The sequence below is a fragment of the Choloepus didactylus genome, chromosome 23, assembly GCF_015220235.1.
Source record: "Choloepus didactylus isolate mChoDid1 chromosome 23, mChoDid1.pri, whole genome shotgun sequence".
In the NCBI taxonomy this organism is placed as follows: Eukaryota; Metazoa; Chordata; class Mammalia; order Pilosa; family Megalonychidae; genus Choloepus; species Choloepus didactylus.
Genome location: NC_051329.1, coordinates 18,650,026 through 18,669,836, shown reverse-complemented (window position 1 = coordinate 18,669,836; position 19,811 = coordinate 18,650,026). Strand labels below are relative to the sequence as shown.

Genomic DNA, 19,811 nt, shown 5'->3' with positions numbered 1-19,811 from the left:
AAAACTTTAAAAAAATGTTCTGAAAATGTATGCTAATTTTTATCAATCAATAGGGAGGTCTGTATAGTAGAACACAAGCTAAGATTTTGGCAGAATTGATATCCTGCGTTAGCAATTGCTTGCTGATTGGCTTGGAGAAGACAATGCTAATTTGTGGCCCCAATTTTCTTGCAGAGATATCAAACCCGAGAACATACTCATTGACCGAACGGGGCACGTCAAACTGGTGGATTTTGGATCAGTTGCTAAAATGAACTCAAATAAGATGGTAATGAGATGGAAATGACATAGCTTAATGGAAGAGTTTGGGAAATACTGAGTTAAAGCTGAGAGGCATCTTAAAGCCTTCTCCTGTCAATGTATGAAATGACTCCGTGACGGATGGAGATGGGAGCACAGAGCTATTGCCAGACTTATTTGACCTTGGAGCCTTTTTATGTGTAGTATTGTCAATACCCTGCAAAATATTTTGGGGAACACTCTTATAATTTGGTTAAAAAAAAAATGCTTGTTTTGTTCTTGCCTTAATTTTCCTTGCCTGTCATAGACTGTCTTCTGTTATATTACTTTAAAATATTTTGGTAAAAAAAAATACCTTTTAATAAAATGTAACCTTCTTTATCTTAAATCCCCTATTTCCCATTCAGCAAAATTGAAACTGATCACTGAAGCATTCAAACTAAATATCCTTAAGTGTTAGGAACCAAGTACTCAAAATGTTGTATATATAAGTCCTGGACCTTTGGTAAAAATTAAACTGTATTCCACAGGCTAATTAGGAAAGCAGGAGGATAGCTACTGAGACTAAGAGTGCAAATGCTTTGGGGAAAAAACAGACAAGGTAAAATAATGATAATAAACAATCCTCTTATAAAATTGGTACATACTAAAATGTAAATTTTGAAGTCAACTGAACAAAAACTGCTAAGTCTAAGAGAAAGGTGACATAGGTTTTAAGACTAATTTCACAACAGAGTCACTTAGTGACCTAGACATATCCTTAGGAACTTGGCCTTTTACTCTTTCTCCAGAGAATTCTGATTGTAGTTAAAATGCAAAAATTAAGAGGTTGGAGAAACTCCTCTGCAAGATCCCCTACCTTATTTTAATCCCACCCCCCCCCCCCCCGGCCAAGTTCCTTGGAAGAAAGGTGGGTGTTATTAGGTTGATGGTAGGAGACGTCTTGTGGTTGTGTAGTCTTTGTGCTCCAGTTTCTGGCCTCCCTGTTCTGCAGATCTGATACTTACCTGAGATAATTTACATGGGTGCAGACCCTTGGTAAAACGAGCTCCCCTTGACACTGCTCAAAGTCAGGGTTTTTCAACCTCAGCGTGATTTTTTTTTTTTTTTTTTTTTTTTTTGCAGCTCATGTTCTTAAAATGTAGTCTTTTGATCATTACCCTAAGAACTGTTACGGAATCAAAGCATTTTATGTATAAATAAGACATAGTCATGAAAACTTAAGTATTGAATTTAGTGGAATCATGCACAGACAAAAAGTTAAACAATGTAAAGTTTTATCACCTATGATTCAAAAACATATACTTTACATTAGTGGTGTTAATAAACTCATGCATCTAGAAGTGAATTGAAGCCTAAGTACATTTCGGACTGGCTGATTCTTTGTCGTGGGGGCTGCTCTGTGCATGGTGGGATGTTTAGCAGCATCCCTGGCCTCTACCCACTACATGCCAGTAGCACCCCACCCCCCAGCTGTGAAAACCAAAAATGTCTCCAGATATTGTCAGACGTCCCCTGAGGGCTAAAAATCACCCCTGGTTGAGAATCACTGCAGTAGATTGAGAAGTATCAAAAAGCCAGTTAATGAGTTTATAGTGGGCAGTATGCATTTATAATAAGAAAACCCACTCAGAAAACTAGATTAAGAGCCCCAAACCCTGTTTGGTAAATAAATGGGAATTAAGAGAAAGCCCTATCTCCATGCTTCAATCACTCTCTTAACAGCCTTTGGTGGAGAGACAGAGCCTCTATTCATCTCAGGTTTTTATTTTTCAGTGATTCAAACAACCTTTTCAATTATTTAATCATAGCAACCTTCACTCCAGGCAGGGAGCCTCCTGAAGGCACTCAGGTTTATTTGCAGCCCAAGGCCTGACCCTGATTATTTTGGTTAAGGAGACCTGACATGCAGTACCACACACTTGACAATATTGTACCATCTCTCCACTTGGAGAGAGAATTGCCTCTCTAGAACCTTGTGCTGTTAGGGCTAGTATGCTGCTAAGCAGCTAAGAAAGAACTTTTAGCATGGGCTTAAGTTTGAAAGGCCTTTTTATGATAGAGGACAGTTACATAGGCAAATCAAGATTTTACAGTTAGTCTCCTCTTGTTTTAATCTTTAAAAAATAGTTATGCTCAGTGTCAGTATTTAAGGTCTTTACCAAAACCCTGTAGTTTAATCCTGTGCTGAACTTGGTAACATTGAAACACGTATTAAAAGAGAGACGTTTCGGCTCAGATTTCCCGACATTAGGGCTTCCCCTCAACTTACGCTGCTTCTCAGTTCCTCACAGTCAAGGCCTCTGCTTCTGCCTTGGACCACTTTTTCTCTCTTTGTCCCCACTTTTCTCCATCGACACAGACTGGCCTCTGGGTTTCTTTTTTTTTTTTTTTTAATATTTTATTTTTTTTTAAATTCAGTTTTATTGAGATATATTCACATACCATACAATCATCCGTGGTATACAATCAGCGGTTCACAGTACCATCATATAGTTGTGCATTCATCACCCCAGTCTATTTTTGAACATTTTCCCTACACCAGAAAGAATCAGAATCAGAATAAGAAATAAAAGTCAAAAAGAACACCCAAATCCCCACCCCACCCCCGCCATCCCTCCCTATTTTTCATTAGGTTTTGTCCCCATTTTTCTACTCATCCATTCATACACTGGATAAAGGGAGTACGATCCACAGGGTTTTCACAATCGTACTGTCACCCCTTATAAGCTACATTATTTTACAGTCGTCTTCAAGAGTCAAGGCTACTGGGTTGGAGTTTGGTAGTTTCAAGTATTTACTTCTAGCTATTCCAGTATATTAAAATTTAAAAAGCATTATCTATATAGTGCGTAAGAATGTCCACCAGAATGACCTCTTGACTCCATTTGAAATCTCTCAGCCACTGAAGCTTCATTTTGCATCCCCCTTTTGGTCAAGAAGACGTTCTCAATCCCATGATGTCTGGTCCAGATTCATTCCTGGGAGTCATATCCTGCATTGCCAGGGAGGTCTCTGGGTTTCTTACATGGCGTGACCATCTGGTTTTCCTGGACTGCTTTCTGGGTTTAGGGTTTGGAGGAACCTATTGTGAAATGTGGGCCCAAGGAATGGGGAATAGAGAGGCAGAAGGCAGAAAGGCTCTACGTGGGCTATTAACAATTTCTACCATTTCCCCAGCAGCTTCCATGATGGCTTCTGACACTACCTGCAAAAGTTGCTAGTAACTCAATCCAAATCAATACTTCTTTCCTATTTGGAGGGAGCTCGTAATTAAAAGTTAAATTACAGGCTGGAAGAGCTCGGTCTTCATCACGGGGAAAGGCGGCCTCATATCGTCCTCTCTAAACATGCACTTTCCTCTTGATCCCCAATTGAAGCAAAGCAAATTTGCATTCTTGGTACAGAGCCCAGCCTTGAGGGTGTGTGGTTGTACCTACAAAATCTTTTTGGTCACCTGGGGACAGAACATCTTTTAGTAGAGAGAAAGTTCTTTTGTACCATGTAACTGCTGACCCAAGGGAAGCCCATTTACGATGTAGGATTATAGGACTGCTGGTCGTTACAGTATATGTCTGTCAGGCCTTCTCTTTTTTGTTTTGATGCGGAAGAGGGTTAGAGAGGCGATCCTTATGCTTCAGATTGCATGTCTCAGTAAAGCTGCAAGACAGTTTTGAGGACCAACACGAGTGCCAGCTTACGAGATTGCTTAGTAAAGGGTAGGGGTGTGCATGGGGACAGAAAACCTCCATCATCAGGATCATTTCAAAGAAGAAAGGACATTTAATACTAAAATAATCAGAAGGACAAATCGTCAGAAAAAAGGGCAGTCCTTTAAATGGAATACATTTGGCTTTAGGCCGATATGGGAGGATTTTTTAATAATCTGCCTTTGTCCCCTTGGGTTGGAGGGTCCTGGGTTTCTGACCAGTGGGGAGGCAGCACAGGAACAGGAGTGTGGTGGTGCTGGGGAAAATGAAACCATCAAGACTGGGCCCTCGGTGGAAGTGGTTTGTCATGTCTTGCCCTCTGGGTGGGCTGATCAGGTAGGAATGTTGATTCCAAATGCAGTTTTCCAGATATTTTTTAACTTGAGATAAAACACGTGTCTGTAATGCTGTGTTGCCAGCTCACTGCCAGTTCTTCAGTAATGGGTAGACTGACCTAATAGATTCCTCTTGAGAGTTTATTATCATTTTGCTGTTGTCATAAGTAAGAGACATTCTATCATGTCCGTAAGTGGTATCGGGAAACACATTTTGCATTCCAGGTATGTTCCAACTCTTCTTTGTGTAATCAAAGGGTATATATCATCAACAACTCTTGCCCCTTTGCCTGCAGACTAGATCGTGTGATTTTTTTTTTTTTTTTTTAAATGAATAAATCTTTTGAGCATTTGCATTTCTGACAGTTGTGCCACTTGACAGAAGGTTTAAGTGCCCGGGAGAATAGTAATCAGTGGCAATCAGCTTGTGCCTGAAATGTGGCTGTTGAGGGTAATTGCAGGTCTGCCATATTCATTTTATTGATGGGTTTGCAGGTGAATGCCAAACTGCCGATTGGGACCCCAGATTACATGGCCCCCGAAGTGTTGACTGTGATGAATGGGGACGGGAAAAGTGTCTATGGGCTGGAGTGCGACTGGTGGTCAGTGGGGGTTATTGCTTATGAGATGATCTATGGGCGATCCCCATTCACGGAAGGAACCTCAGCCAGAACCTTCAACAACATCATGAATTTCCAGGTAAAGAACCATGACTAGATTATGACATCATACTGAGAAATGTAGTTTAAAAATTATATGAATGAAAGTTTTGTATATGAACTGGCAGTGCTGAATGATAATAATAGCAAATAGTTGTTTAGCACTTACTTTGTGTCAAAAGCTGCTCTCAACACTTTATTGATTGTACTTCATTGAATCTCAGTGGCCAGTAATTATAAGACTCTACCATTATTTTATGTACCACTAAAAAAGAAAAAAATGCTGGCACTTTGTTTATGGCATTTCATTGACAATAAAATGCATCTTGAGTTCAAAGCTGTTCAATGGGAACAATTGTGAATCTTGGAATTGATGAGACACAGTTTATTAACTCAGTTAATGCTCAAATGACCCTATTTGGTAGGGTTTTTTTTTTCTGTTTTCATTTTACAGACAAGTAAACCGAGGTAAAGAGAAGTTCAGTAACTTGCCCTAAATAACACAAGCAGTCTGGCCTGGAAGTCCATTCTCTTAATCCTTCGCTATACTGCTTCTTAGTACTGTCTATCAAATATGATGGTAAAATTGAATGAGGAAATGAATTAAAAAGAAATAATGGGAACACGCATATATAAATAGAATTAAAGCCATTTTTGATTAACTGCACTTTCCGCTACATTAAGCTCATGTCTTGGGATATAATAAGTATATGTATTTTTAGTTTTGACTGGAGAGGGAAACAACTTATTGATGGGTTTTTGTTATCTCACTCAGTTTTCTTCTTTCTGGAATGCTTAATATATATATTTTTATGTGCAAACATAATTTGTTATTCTTGCCTTTCCTCTCAAATTAAAGTTTCGCTTTAATTGAACTCTTGGGGCTGATTTGTTTCCTCCATTTGAATTCATACATTGTATAAAAACACATCAAGCACTTGCTATGTGCCAGGGACTGTTAGTTGCCAGGCTGACAGTTGTGAGCAAAGAAGAGACGGTTCTCCACCATCTTTCTCCATTGTCACAAAGAAATCGCAATGCGGTGTGATGTGTCGAAGCAGAATGCAGAGGGAGCGTGCGGAAGGGCGTGATAGGATCGAAGAGGTGGCCAGGAAGGCAAGCTGGGGTGGGCATGCCAGGCAGAGAGAACAGCGTGATTTGTTCAGGAGCTTTAAATAGCACGTCATTGTCAGACATCAAAGGGGAGAGGGGAGAGTAGCGAGATGAGATGGGAGAAAGGAGCAGGGGTCAAATCATGAAGGACAGTGAACCCCTGTGGAGGAACAGGGCCTATGATGTGAACAGGCATTTATTTTGGGACTATGCCTTTGATTCAAAGTTAAGAGGGCATAACACTTCCTTCTTAAAAAACAACAACAAAAAAGACTTGCATGGATGAGAAATACTTTCCTAACGTTGGACATGAGAAACTGAATCATTGCTAAGGAAATCATTATTTTATTTTATTTTATTTTTTTGGAATAGCGATTTTTGAAGTTTCCAGATGACCCCAAAGTTAGCAGTGAATTTCTTGATCTGATTCAAAGTCTGTTGTGTGGCCAGAAAGAGAGACTGGATTTCGAAGGGCTTTGCTGCCATCCTTTCTTCTCTAAAATCGACTGGAATAACATTCGTAACTGTAAGTAGAGCCCTGTTCCTTAAATGTGGGTGTTGGAATTAAGAAACACTTCAGAGCAATCTGAAATTATTCTGGCCCAAAGAAAGTGGCATAAATGACATAAATAAGGACTTTAATTATCGATGGGAGAAGAAAAGGCCAGTGAGATGGGGTTGTCTTTGAGTAATAATTGTGCTTTAAAATTGCTTGCATTGAACTGGGTCATTCATCAAACTCTGTTTACATGGCCTTCAGAACTTTATCCCTCCGTAAGTTTGAGGCTTGGATTGATGGAGTTTGAAGGTTGTTGGTTTGACAGAGTTTCTTCCCAGGGGAAGAGTGGACCTAGGTATTTCATTTACTCATTACACGTGTCAAATAATAAGTGGTTGAAGGATAGCATGAAGAGCTGAAAGAACCTGTACATTCTGCCTCCTCATTTACAGATGAGGAAAAAGACTCAAAGAGTTTAGACAACAAGCTGATGTTACTCTATGGGCAAGCCTGCTATGCAACCATAAACACCTCGCTGTGTTCATTTGTTTCCTTCTATGCTGTTTGTCTTTGCTCACAAACATGTAAAATCTGTAAGGTACTCGCACAGTGGATTCATTCATACATCACTCTGTAGTCAGTGCAAACCAAATTGATTTATTGAAAACAAAGTCCTGATTTACTATCAACAAAACCAAAATATTTGCGTTTTTACAAATTGGTGATTTTTTTAAACGTCTCCTTTTTTTTTTTTTTAATTAAAATTTTGAAGTAGGAATTTATTTTGTTTAAAGTCAGATTTACTTCCAGTGGTTAATTTGATCTAGTAACAATATACTTTTTTATTGCAGTTTCTAATTATTATTTTTAAAATTCAGTTTTATTGAGATATATTCACATAGCATACAATCATCTGTGGTGTACAATCAGCTGTTCACAGTACCATCTTATAGTTGTGCATTCATCACCCCAATCTATTTTTGAACATTTTCCTTACACCAGAAAGAATCAGAATCAGAATAAAAAATAAAAATAAAAAAAGAACACCCAAATCACCCCCCTCCCCCATCCCACCCTATTTTTCATTTAGTTTTTGTCCCCATTTTTCTACTCATCCATGCATACACTGGATAAAGGGAGTGTGATCCACAGGGTTTTCACAATCACACTGTCACCCCTTGTAAGCTACATAAAACACCTCTTTTTAATTCTTGGATGCGTTGTGATTTTGATCTAATGTTCTGACGGAATGATTAACACAGATGAGAGCCAGTAGGGAAGCAGGTTTGAGTATGTGTTATGTTTTGGGGAGGTGGGGAGTAAGGGGTTGGTGGGGAAATGGAATATGTTTTTAGGTGTCAAAACTAGGCTTCTCATTGGAGCTGTGTTGTAATCATAACCTCCGTACCTTCACCAGGTGGGGGGCCAGGGGATGGGCTGTTCAGGTCCAGTATTGTCAGCTGAAAGCCATTTTGATAGTTTCTTTAACCTCCTGCCAATATGTTGAAGAAGGCAGCATTTTCGTCAATCTGCCTTGGCAGATTTTTCCTTCTGATAAGGAACATTGCATTTTTTTTTTTTTTTTTTTTCAGATTTCTAGGCATTACCCTGCAAATTTCCAAGGTTCAGACCTTTGAATCAGTAATATATTCTCTACATACTCCTCCTGTTTTGTTGTCAGAAAGATTTGATACAGTTTCTTTTAGATGCTGTACAAGTACTTAATATTTTCTTGTCTTCGCCTTTTTATCTCTGTAATCTTCTTGAATAAGCAGTTAATTTTTTTTAATGTAAGAACCTGCTGATTATGTCTAACAACATATCTCTACTTAAGTCAGTCAGTGAATGGCATTTAATTACCTGAGTAGCTGTATTTTGTGTTTCAGTAAACCCTGATGTTGTTTTTGGTATTATGCCATAATTCCCAGATTTTGTTCTCGTCTCATCCTTTGCGCTGTTTACAGGTTCTAGGCTGATGGTGCCGATCACTGTAACTACTGTTCTTTAAATTATATGGTGCGTGGAGAGGACACATGCCAGTGTAGAATGTGGTCCACGCCGCCCATCACGAGGCCCAATTTGAAAGGCCATGGTTGTCTTTGGGGTGAGAGAACATTCTCCTAGGTCACTGTAGTCTTGCAAATCGTCACACATGCTGCCTTCATATGGGATTCCCGATGCCTACAGTGGTAACTGCTTAACTGTCCCTTATCCTAATAAATAGCCACTTAATTCTTCCTTCTCTTTAACATGTGTTTTTCCCCCATCAGCATCAGGGGATTCTCCTTACCCCGCTGAGAGTCCTGATTCTTAAAATCTCAGACCGGATCATTCTTATGGACTTCAATTCCCAGGAAAAAAAGTCAAGAAATTTGTTTGCCTTTTAAGAAAATTTTCTTTAAATTTTTTTAGTCAACTTTTACTTTGCAAATAAAGTTAGCTTTAAAGAAAAGTTGCAAAGGTAGTACAGAGAGGACCCACAGACCCTTTACCCAGTTTCTCCAAATGTTAATGTCATCCATAACTATGTCACATTTGTCAAAACTAAAATTAATATTGGTACATTACTATTAACTAAACTTCAAACCTTCTGAATTTCACAGGTTTTCCCACTAATGTCCCTTTTCTGTTCTAGGATCCAACCCAGGGTACCATATTGCAGTGTAGAGTGTTCACTTTTGACAGGGCCAACCCTCATTTACAGACTCAGCGCAGCCAACGGATGGGACTTTGATACCCACCGAGGACTGGTTGTCTTTCCTGGAAGTTCTGGGACATTCCTGATGATGCAGGAAGCCATGGTATTAATTTCAATGTCTGGGACCAACCTCTGATCCCTGCATATTTGCAATGAACTCAGGATTTGGGAATTGAAACATCACTGGACTCCAAGCTATTTAAGAGCTTTTCTAATGAGGTAACTCTCAACATAAATTATGCCTTTATCCACTCCTGTTTTTCAGAAACACATATTGAGTGATTTCTGTCAACCAAAGTACCTGAAGTCATTAGCTTTTCCTAGTTACTGCTTAAATGTCTTGTGGTTGCAGACTGTTGAATATTTCCCCTTTCCACAACGTGAGATTGTCCCCTGATGAAAGCAACATTAGCCTCTCTGCTGTTTTGCCCCTAATTCTTCTTTTTCTTATTGTAACCAGTGAAAGCAAGTACTGCTTAACACAGCAGGTAGTAATCATCTGAAACTTGTTATCTCAAGAGGTAGCCCTGGCAGGATGTATAAATGTGATTTAAGAAGGGTCTGGACAAATTTATGAATGATGGAACCGGGCATGACTACTTAGAGAAACGAGGACATGCCTTGGCTCTATGTGAGGTCGGGCAGAGCATCCGAGCCCTCCTGGGCCCTGCCCCTTGGGGTTGCTCTGGGCAACGCCACATGAACCCCGGATCTGACCCAGTTCAGGGCTGCTTTTTCCCCAGCAGGTCACCAGCCATGCATTACCCTGATGTTTCATTCCAAGCCTCAAATGAATGGATGTAAGGCTGGGTTTTTAGCTGCTTATTATTATCATTATTTTAAGACCACTATCCAAGTTTCAGTAGGGGCTTCTTGAAGCGTGCCAGCTGCCCTGGATTTGTACAATTCTGGTGACATTTCAGATGCTGAGCAGAACTCTGCTTGTACCCAGCCTGATTCTCTGGACAGCCAATGCCAAGCAGAGCCCCTCTCTCATGCCTTTGGGGGGTGACACCTATGTTTCCTGGAGTTGTGCACCTGCTCATGTCAAGGGAAACTTTTGTTGTCTGGTGTTCTCCTAGTCCATCTTTTAAAATATCTTTCCCCAAAGGCATCGTGATGTCAGTGAAACCAACATGCTTACACCTTTCGTCCAATACTGCACTGTCTTGACAGTAAGAAATGTATAATGTGAGTGGTGATCATGGATTATTGCCTCGAATGTTTATGGCTGATGCTTTAGAGAACCATACTGTATGTCATAATACAGGCTCTTTCTCTTGAGTTGTGCTCTTATTCCTGGAAAGACACAGTTCTTGTAAAATTATTCTCATTTTCCACTCCTTGGCATTTGTTAGCAGAAAGCATATTTCTTTTTTTTTTTTTTAAATCATTTTTATTGAGATTGTTCAGATACCATACAATTATCCAAAGATCCAAAGTGTACAATCACTTGCCCCTGGGTACCCTCATACAGCTGTGCATCCATCACACTTAATTTTTGTTCAATTTTTAGAAACTTTTCATTACTCCAGACAAGAAATAAAGTGAAAGATGAAAAAAGAAAAAAAGAAAAGGAAACTCTAATCCTCCCCTATCCCTAACCAACCCCCCTCAATTGTTGACTCGTAGTATTGGTATAGTACATTTGTTACTGTTTATGAAAAAGTGTTGAAATACTACTAACTGTAGTATATAGTTTGTAATAGGTATATAGTTCTTCCCTATATGCCCCTCTATTATTAACTTCTAATTGTATTGTCATACATTTGTTCTGGTTCATGGAAGTGATTTCTAGTATTTGTACAGTTGATCATGGACATTGCCCACCATAGGGATAGGGATGTTTTATACACCATAGGAATGTTTTATACATTCCCATCTTTTGACCTCCAACTTTCCTTCTGGTGACATATGTGACTCTGAGCTTCCCCTTTCCACCTCATTCACACACCATTCGGCACTGTTAGTTATTCTCACATCTTGCTACCAACACCCTTGTTCATTTCCAAACATTTAAGTTCGTCCTAATTGAACATTCTGCTCATACTAAGCAACCACTCCCCATTCTTAAGCCTTGTCCTATATCTTGGTACCTTATATTTCATGTCTATGAGTTTACATATTATAATTAGTTCCTATCAGTGAGACCCTGCAATAATTGTCCTTATGTGTCTGGCTTATTTCACTTAGTATATTGCCCTCGAGGTTTTGTCATCAACCCATTTTTTTTTTAATATGGTTTTGTTCATTAACCATACATTCCATTCCAAGTAAATAATCGATGGTTCTCTGCATGGTCATACATTTATGTGTTCACCACCTTCACCACTATCTATATAAGGTCATCTGCACTTCTTCCACAAGGCAGGAGGGAGAATCAAAGAAGGTAGAGAGGCAAAAGAAAGAGGAAAAAAAAAAGACAGCTAGGAAGCAGCAAAAGGAAAAATAACCTTAAATCAAAGTAGAATAAAGAATCAGACAATACCACCAATGTCACGTGTCTAACATGCCTCCCCTATCCCCCTCTCTTATCTGCCTTTACCTTGGTATATCACCTTTGTTACATTAAAGGAAGCATAATACAATGATTCTATTAGTTACAGTCTCTAGTTTATGCTGATTGCATCCCTCCCCCAATGCCTCCCCATTTTTAACACCTTGCAAGGTTGACATTTGCTCGTTCTCCCTCGTAAAAGAACATATTTGTACATTTTATCATAATTGGTGAATACTCTAGATTTCACCAAGTTACACAGTCCCAGTCTTTATCTTTCCTCCTTTCTTGTGGTGTCTCACATGCTCCCCACCTTCCTCTCTCAACCGTATTCATAGTTATCTTTGTTCAGTGTGCTTACATTGTTGTGCTACCATCTCCCAAAATTGTGTTCCAAACCACACACTCCTGTCTTCTGTCACCCTGTAGTGCTCCCTTTAGTATTTCCTGTAGGACAGGTGTCTTGTTCACAAAGTCTCTCATTGTCTGTTTGTCAGAAAATATTTTGAGCTCTCCCTCATATTTGAAGGACAGCTTTGCTGGATATAGGATTCTTGGTTGGCGGTTTTTCTCTTTCAGTATCTTAAATATATCACACCACTTCCTTCTTGCCTCCATGGTTTCTGCTGAGAGATCCGCACATAGTCTTATTAAGCTTCCTTTGTATGTAATGGATTGCTTTTCTCTTGCTGCTTTCAGGATTCTCTCTTTGTCTTTGACATTTGATAATCTGATTATTAAGTGTCTAGGTGTAGGTCTATCCATATCTCTTCTGTTTGGAGTACGCTGCGCTTCTTGGATCTGTAATTTTATGTCTTTCATAAGAGATGGGAAATTTTCATTGATTATTTCCTCTATTATTGCTTCTGCCCCCTTTCCCTTCTCTTCTCCTTCTGGGACACCAATGATACGTACATTATTGTACTTTGTTTCATCCTTGAGTTCCCGGAGACGTTGCTCATATTTTTTCATTCTTTTCTCCATCTGCTCCTTTGTATATAGGCTTTCAGGTGTTTTGTTCTCCAGTTCCTGAGTGTTTTCTTCTGCCTCTTGAGATCTGTTGTTGTATGTTTCCATTGTGTCTTTCATCTCTTGTGTTGTGCCTTTCATTTCCATAGATTCTACCAGTAGGTTTTTTGAACTTTTGATTTCTGCCGTATACAGGTCCAGTGCTTCCTTTACAGCCTCTATCTCTTTTGCAATATCTTCTCTAAACTTTTTGAATTGATTTAGCATTAGTTGTTTAAATTCCTGTATCTCAGTTGAAGTGTACGTTTGTTCCTTTGACTGGGCCATAACTTTGTTTTTCTTAGTGTAGGTTGTAATTTTCTGTTGTCTAGGCATGGTTTCCTTGGTTATCCAAATCAGGTTTTCCCAGACCAGAACAGGCTCAGGTCCCGGAGGGAAGAAATAGTCAGTATCTGGTTTCCCTGTGGGTATGTCTTAGAAAATTGCTCTACTCTTTGATGCCTCAGGTCACTGTGAGAAAGCATATTTCTTTTTGATCCTCTAGTGACTCAGTGTTGGGCCTTTGTTGCTGATGCTCTGAAGTAGTCCTGTTCCAAATAGGTCTTGTTTTTGTGGTTGCTCATCATTACTTGCTTCTTGGCCCTGAACTGCGGAAGCAAAACCTCAAGAAAATAACTATATGGTTCCTCAGTATACCACTTTTTTTGACCACTTTTGGTTTAAAGGAGAGGGATACTATGGCTTCCTAGTCTCAGACGAAATTCTTACACACTGTTGCATGTAGAAACGAGCATCACTGGGTTTTGCATTCTGGTCCTTTAGTATGAAAGGAAATATTGTTTAGGGAGGTGTTTTAGTTTCCTTGTTGCTAAAGCAAATACAATCCAATGGGTTGGCTTAAACAATGGGAATTTGTTTGCTCATGGTTTTGAGGCTAGGAGAAGTCCAAATCAAGGCATCATCAAGGTGATGCTTTCTTCCCAAAGACCAGCACTCTGGGGCTGGCTGCTGGTGAGCCTTGGCTCCTTGTTCCTCTGTCACATGGCAATGCACATGGAGGCCTCTCCTGGCCTCTCCCTTCTCTTCTGGGTTCCATTGGCTTTCAGTTTTTTGCTTCCTGTGGCTTTCTCTCTCTCTGTCTCTGTCTGAATTTTATTCTGCTTATAAAGGACTCCAATAATAGGATTAAGACCCGTCCTGATTGAGTTGGGCTATACCTTAACTGAAGTGACCTCATCAAAAGGTCCTATTTATGATGGGTTCACACCCACAAGAATGGATTAAGTTCAAGAACATGTTTTTCTGGAACATACAGCTCCAAACCACCACAGGGAGCATCTATTCTGTGCTAACCACTCAGCATTTAAGTGTAGGACACTATATTTCTTCCAAACAATTCTGTGAAATGTAAGGATTATGAGACCTATAGATTTGCACGCTGAGGTTCAGAGAAGTCATTTGTCCAAGTCATAGAGCAAGTAAATGAGAGAATCCAGGTTTGGGTTGAGGTGTCTATGATTGCAAAGTCTGTCCTCTTTCCACGGTATCATGCCTCCCTTAGGATAAATAGCCATTATTAATAAAATGTTTGTGGCGATAACAAATAATAAACCATATCACACTAGAAAGTGGTTTTATCCCCGGGTCTACGTAATCTCATTCAAGCCTGAGTCTACTAGGATTTATTACAATATTTGAGTATCTATAATGTGCTAAATGCCATGTTAGATGTGGTGGCTCTAGTGATGAACAAATGGGGACATGGCCCTGCTTTCATGGAGCTTATAGTCTAAGATCCTAGTTTGTCCTTTTGCTTAAATTGAGCTGTGGTCTTTTTAAATTGCTGTACCTCAAACTTGTAGAAAGTTTAATGCTCAGTAGATCATCCACTGGTTCACTGAGCCACATACGTTTGATTTTAAAACAGACTGCCCCAGTGACCCCTTCCCCACGTACAGTATCTCATCTATTTTGCTAACCTGTTACCCTCCCACCTCTCAGCCCAGGAAAGGAGAATATTGGGTGGATGTTCCACTTCTAAAATTGGGATTTATATTTTTGGGCTGAATTGAGAGGACTTAGGTTATGTGTTTTCAGTTTATTTAGAAGAGGGTTTCTCAAGCTTGGCACTATTGACATGTGGGCCTGGATAATTCTTTGTTGTGGGGGCTGATGTGTGGGATGTTTAGCAGCATCTCTGGCCTTTGTGCATTAGATATGAGTTAGTACTACCCACGCCAGTCATCACAACTAAAAGTCTTTCCAGAAGTGGCACAATTGCCCCTTGGTGAGAGCCACTGATGTAGAAGAATTGCCTGGGTTCTTAGCAGGAGAGAGAATATTAGGTAATCTGAATCCACTAGGGACTGCCATTGCTAACGGGATGGGGCAGTTGTCTGGGGTCAGATGGACCTTGCTACATAGAGTGTGGTCCATGAACCAGCAGCCTGGACATCTCCTGGGAACCTGTTAGAGATGCAGAGACTCAAGCCCCACTCCATACCGACTGAGTCAGAAGCTGCATTTTAACAAGATTCCCAGGTGATCTGTGTACTCGCTAAAGTATGTGAAGCCCGTAAGCGGAGAAAGTTAGATCTGTCAGCCTTGGAGTTTCTTGCTCATCCTTGTGGGGTCTTATTTCTTCCTCTGGACTGAGGGTGAAGGGAGGCTGCTTTTTGACTAAGGATTCCCATGGGTAGATGGAACTGCCTGGAATTGCCTGATACTAGGTTCTGATTTTGAGGATTTTAAAGCTAATCTCTCAGACTTTATATCCTTCATATCCTTCAAGAAGGCTTTTTAACCTAATGTCTAGTTTCTGAGAGCAAATAGCAAATAATCACCTGGAGTTGGTCCCCATCACCGCTGAGGATGCTGAGCCTAAAGAGATGGTCTCACCATAAGGTCACACAGACAGCAGCTGGCAGTGCCAGGAGCAAACTCAGGCCTCCTTGACTCCAGAACAAGTTCTCTTTGCTCTTCCTTGTCTTAAAAAGTAGTATGTTCCATGGTAAACAAATGCAAGTGACATAGAAGGTCAATACAGTGAAAAATGTCTCCCTCTCACCCCGAGTCCAGTCCCCTTCCCTAACGGGAACCACAGTTGTCAGTTTCTTGTAAAACTTTCCAGAGTAGACTGTGCTAATGTAAATACCGGTGCAGGCTGTACTCCTAGCAACATCATTATACTGCCTTCCCCAGAAATTAAGAAGTTTTTATTGGTGGGTTATTTTCCTGCATCACTGAAATAAATGAAGACACTACCACATTTACTCTCTGAATTCGCCTTTCAACCATCGATTTCTTCTTTCCAGATGAAAACCCCTGCTGGGTTTAACATGAGTATATCATTTATTTGTTTCCGCATTCTTCTGTTAGAATAGCATGTTATCAATGACTTGAGCGTTTTTTTGTGCATGTGTATTTGTTTTGGGTTTCCTGTTATTCAAGCATGTATCTAATTGTGTTTTGTTTCTAAGTTAAACAGAGGAAGATGGTGGATGTACCTCTCTGTTAGCTTTGCTTGGCCCTTAAATGTTCCTACCTGTCAGATACCTGGCCACTTCAGGGGCTAGAGGAAGTGAGAAGAGGAGCTAGGGCTGTTGGGGTATCAGCATGGAGGAGGAGGGAAGATAGAAGGAAGAAGGGTCTGCAACAGTGATGGTAGAAATTCTCCTTTTTAAGACCAGGAGTATGTGGGTGCTACCTGCTAAAAGATAAAAAAGAAAAAATGAAGCGTTGTAGTTGATGGTGCTAATAGTATCTTATGGGGTATGCAGGCAAATATTTATGTGTCTCCTGGTGACTTCTGTTTTTAGAGGTAAAAGTTATTGACAGGAGAAAGTAGGCTAAAAAAGAGCTAGATGCTTATGAATTAGGATTATAGGTTTCCCTCTTCTAGTCTGAATTTGAAAGCTACATCCAGAGATGTTAAAACAACATGTAGCATTTCACTTGACTCCAAGATAAATTGAGGCAGTTTATTCAGAGGTAATTGCAATATTAGAAAGGTGAAAATAAGTAAATGTAGAAATCTGGGTGAAGGGACTATCAGGATAGGAAAATAAAGTCAGTGGTTAAGGTAAAATCATAAAGGATCCTTTAATGTTGCAAGAGGAGGATACAGTTGAAGCTCTTAGCCTCCAAGTGGCCACAGAAAAACAGAAATATGAACAATTACAAGAGCCTTGGTATCCCATGAAGGGGAAAACCCCAGACTCCTTTGCTCCGAAAAGATTGAGCTTTTCTGGATACCGACCCTGAGGAATTTCACCAGTGTGTTCCCTGTAGGAGACCTTCTCTAATGTGGTGGACCACATCCTTAGCACCATCCTCCAAAATGTGTCCTGGTAATCTCCATATGACTGCTTGTTATAGTGCCTCCCAGTCCATGCCAGTGGTACAGCCAAATTTCAGCTTAGTAAATCAATTCTAAATGAGGTAAATTAATGTCTTTCCTTGGGGAAGATGGGAAAGTGGGAAAGATGTTTATTGGAGAGCCTAGAAATTGGAGTCCTCAACCCTTAAATTTCCTATTGCTGAAAAACCTTTCACAACTGAGCAAGCATGGAAATAATTCGGCCAAGCATTCAAAATTATATTAAACATCTGGGACCATATTCAGCAGCCAACTTTCTAGTTAATTCTATGAAGTGTGGCGATTGCATCTATGCTCATTTTCTGAGGGCGAAGTGTGCATAGAGCAAAAGAGAGCGGCTGGCAGATATCAAAAGATATTAAAGCCTAAGGACAAAGGATAGGAGGTCCAGGTGGTTCATGTCTGAGGGTTTGGAAATGATTTTCAGTGTCGCACTTTATAGAGAATAGATGTGGTCCACTCTGTTGATCCCTGGTGATGGAAAGGATAAGGATAACACTCAGCTATAGCTTGGCAGTTTGGGGTGTAAGACCCACCGCTTCTGTCCTTCAAATTCTGACTTAAAAAGGACACACACAAAGAATTGATAGCCATATAGGAGCCAAAAATCTACTATATTCTTGGCTCAATAACTGTTGATGCAGGGTTTTAGCAAATTTACCCATTCTAATGAACAGAGAAGAGTGGTGGGCCTTCCCTCATGGACAGGAAGACCTTGCCACAGTGGGCTTGGTCTGATGAGGAGGACAGGAGTGGGACAGTTGGCGTGCGTGCCTGCCAAACTGGACATAGGCAGTGATAGAAGAAGTGTTAAGCCTGCTTCTTGCTTTCTGTCTTATAGTAAAGCATGGCCCAATGAATGTCTGATTCTTACGAGTCAAATTAGCGCCTCCTTCCTTGGGAAAGGGGTGAGTAAAAGGGTGAAACTAGGTGTATTTATTTAACACTTTTCCTTCATGGGGTGAAGGAGCCTGAGTGGAAGCTCCTTAGAGCAGGAGAGGATTGAGGACATAATATTCTCCTTTTTAAACAGCTGGAAACAGTTTTTTTTTTTTGAGGAATAATAGACATCCAATAAACCAAACATATTTAAGTGTAAAATTTGATAAGTTTTGACACCACAAGGCTCAAAATATTGAACATATCCATCATCCCCCAGAGTTTCCTTGTGTGCCTTTGTCACCCTTCCCTCCCACCCTCCCCACTCCTTCCTTTATCCCCAGGTGATGATTGATCTGCTTTCTGTCATTGTAGACTCGTTTGCATGTTGTAAACTTTATATTAATGGAATTAAACAGTATGTACTCCTTTTTTTTGTTGACTTCTTTCATTCAACAGTGATTCTGAGGAGATTCATCCATGTTGTAGTATGTATCAATAGTTCATTCCTTTTTCCATTATATGGGCATACCACAGGTTGTTTGTCCATTCACCTGCTGATGGACATTTGGCCAGTTTTTGGCTATTTCAGGTAAAACTACTATGCATGTTGTGTATAAGTCTATGAGCACATGCTTTCATTTCTCTTGGGGAAATATCTAGAAATGGAATGACTGGATCATATGGTAGGCTTATGCTGAACTTTTTAAGCAATTGTTCAACTATTTTCCGGAATGGTTGTATTATTTTACACTTCTGCTTGCAGTTTGTGAGAGTTCCGGTTGCTCCACATCCTTGCCAACACTCCAGTTGGGTTTAAAGTCACTTGTATCTTAGAATAGAGTCAGCTGTGGAGATACGCTTAATTTTTTTTTTTTTTAATAAAAAAATCTGAACATCCCTATGTATTTTTTTCATGCCATTGACTTGTTGCATGAGCTGGGTTGTTGTCCTGTAGAACATCCCACATTTTGGATTTGTCTCTTCGCTCCCCTTGGGGTGGTTCCAGTGTAAACTCAGATGGATTCTGACTTGACCTTTTCTGACAAGAAGCCATCATAGGGGGCTTTCACTGGCTTAAGATAGGATACTTCATGCATCAAAAATACTGCAATGGATTGAAAAACATCAAATAAAAATTCATGAGTTCATAGTGATACTGACAAAAAAATCCTCATTGGGCACTCCTGGAGTTGCTAAGGCCCCAACTTATTACTTTGAACATTGCTTACTAAGTATAGGAAAAGAACCAAGCCTTTATCCTGCCTCCTTATTTGAACTGTATTTCAGAATAACCGAATTGTTGATGTGCTAATAAATGTAGAAGGAAGGGTGAACATAGAAAACCGCGATTTTGCAGCCTCTAATGAAATAATCGCTGTAGGCAGTGATCATCAGTAGCTGCTGAAACTGTTAGGTGAAAGTCCGAAGGGAACTTTATAGCAGAGGGCACAGGTTGATACCTTTGGAACCCAGGGATCTTTAACCTCATAGGAAGTGACACAAGCAGACATTGCGAGTCCCCTAACGTCATATGGTAGGAAGCAGACGACACATACTATGCTGTATTCTTGCCAAAAGAGTTGAATATGAATGTACCCAAGCTTCTGGATCTAATTAGCAGTTTACATGAAATTCTTGGGACACAGAAATATGTTAAATGCTACTCAGAGATACAGTCAACCAAGTCCAGAATGTGGGAGCTCCACAAGGACACATGATCCAGTTTCTTCAACCAATGAATGGCATTAAAAAAAAAAAAAAGGGTCAGTGTCAGATTTTTAAGAGAGACTGAAGCAATTCCCTCCTAGGTAAATAACCCCAAGAATTGACA

At 40.0% G+C, this 19,811-nt stretch overlaps 1 protein-coding gene across 6 annotated transcripts in view; it reads left to right on the top strand.

Moving 5' to 3' along the window:
• The window catches only part of CIT (citron rho-interacting serine/threonine kinase), a 176,586-nt gene that overhangs the window by 37,550 nt on the left and 119,225 nt on the right, over positions 1–19,811 (top strand). For all 6 annotated transcript variants that reach the window (XM_037816693.1, XM_037816692.1, XM_037816691.1 and 3 more), the window contains exons 7-9: positions 175–268; positions 4,781–4,984; positions 6,430–6,583. In XM_037816693.1, the coding sequence (XP_037672621.1) occupies positions 175–268; positions 4,781–4,984; positions 6,430–6,583 (452 nt within the window). The remainder of the gene's footprint in view (positions 1–174; positions 269–4,780; positions 4,985–6,429; positions 6,584–19,811) is intronic.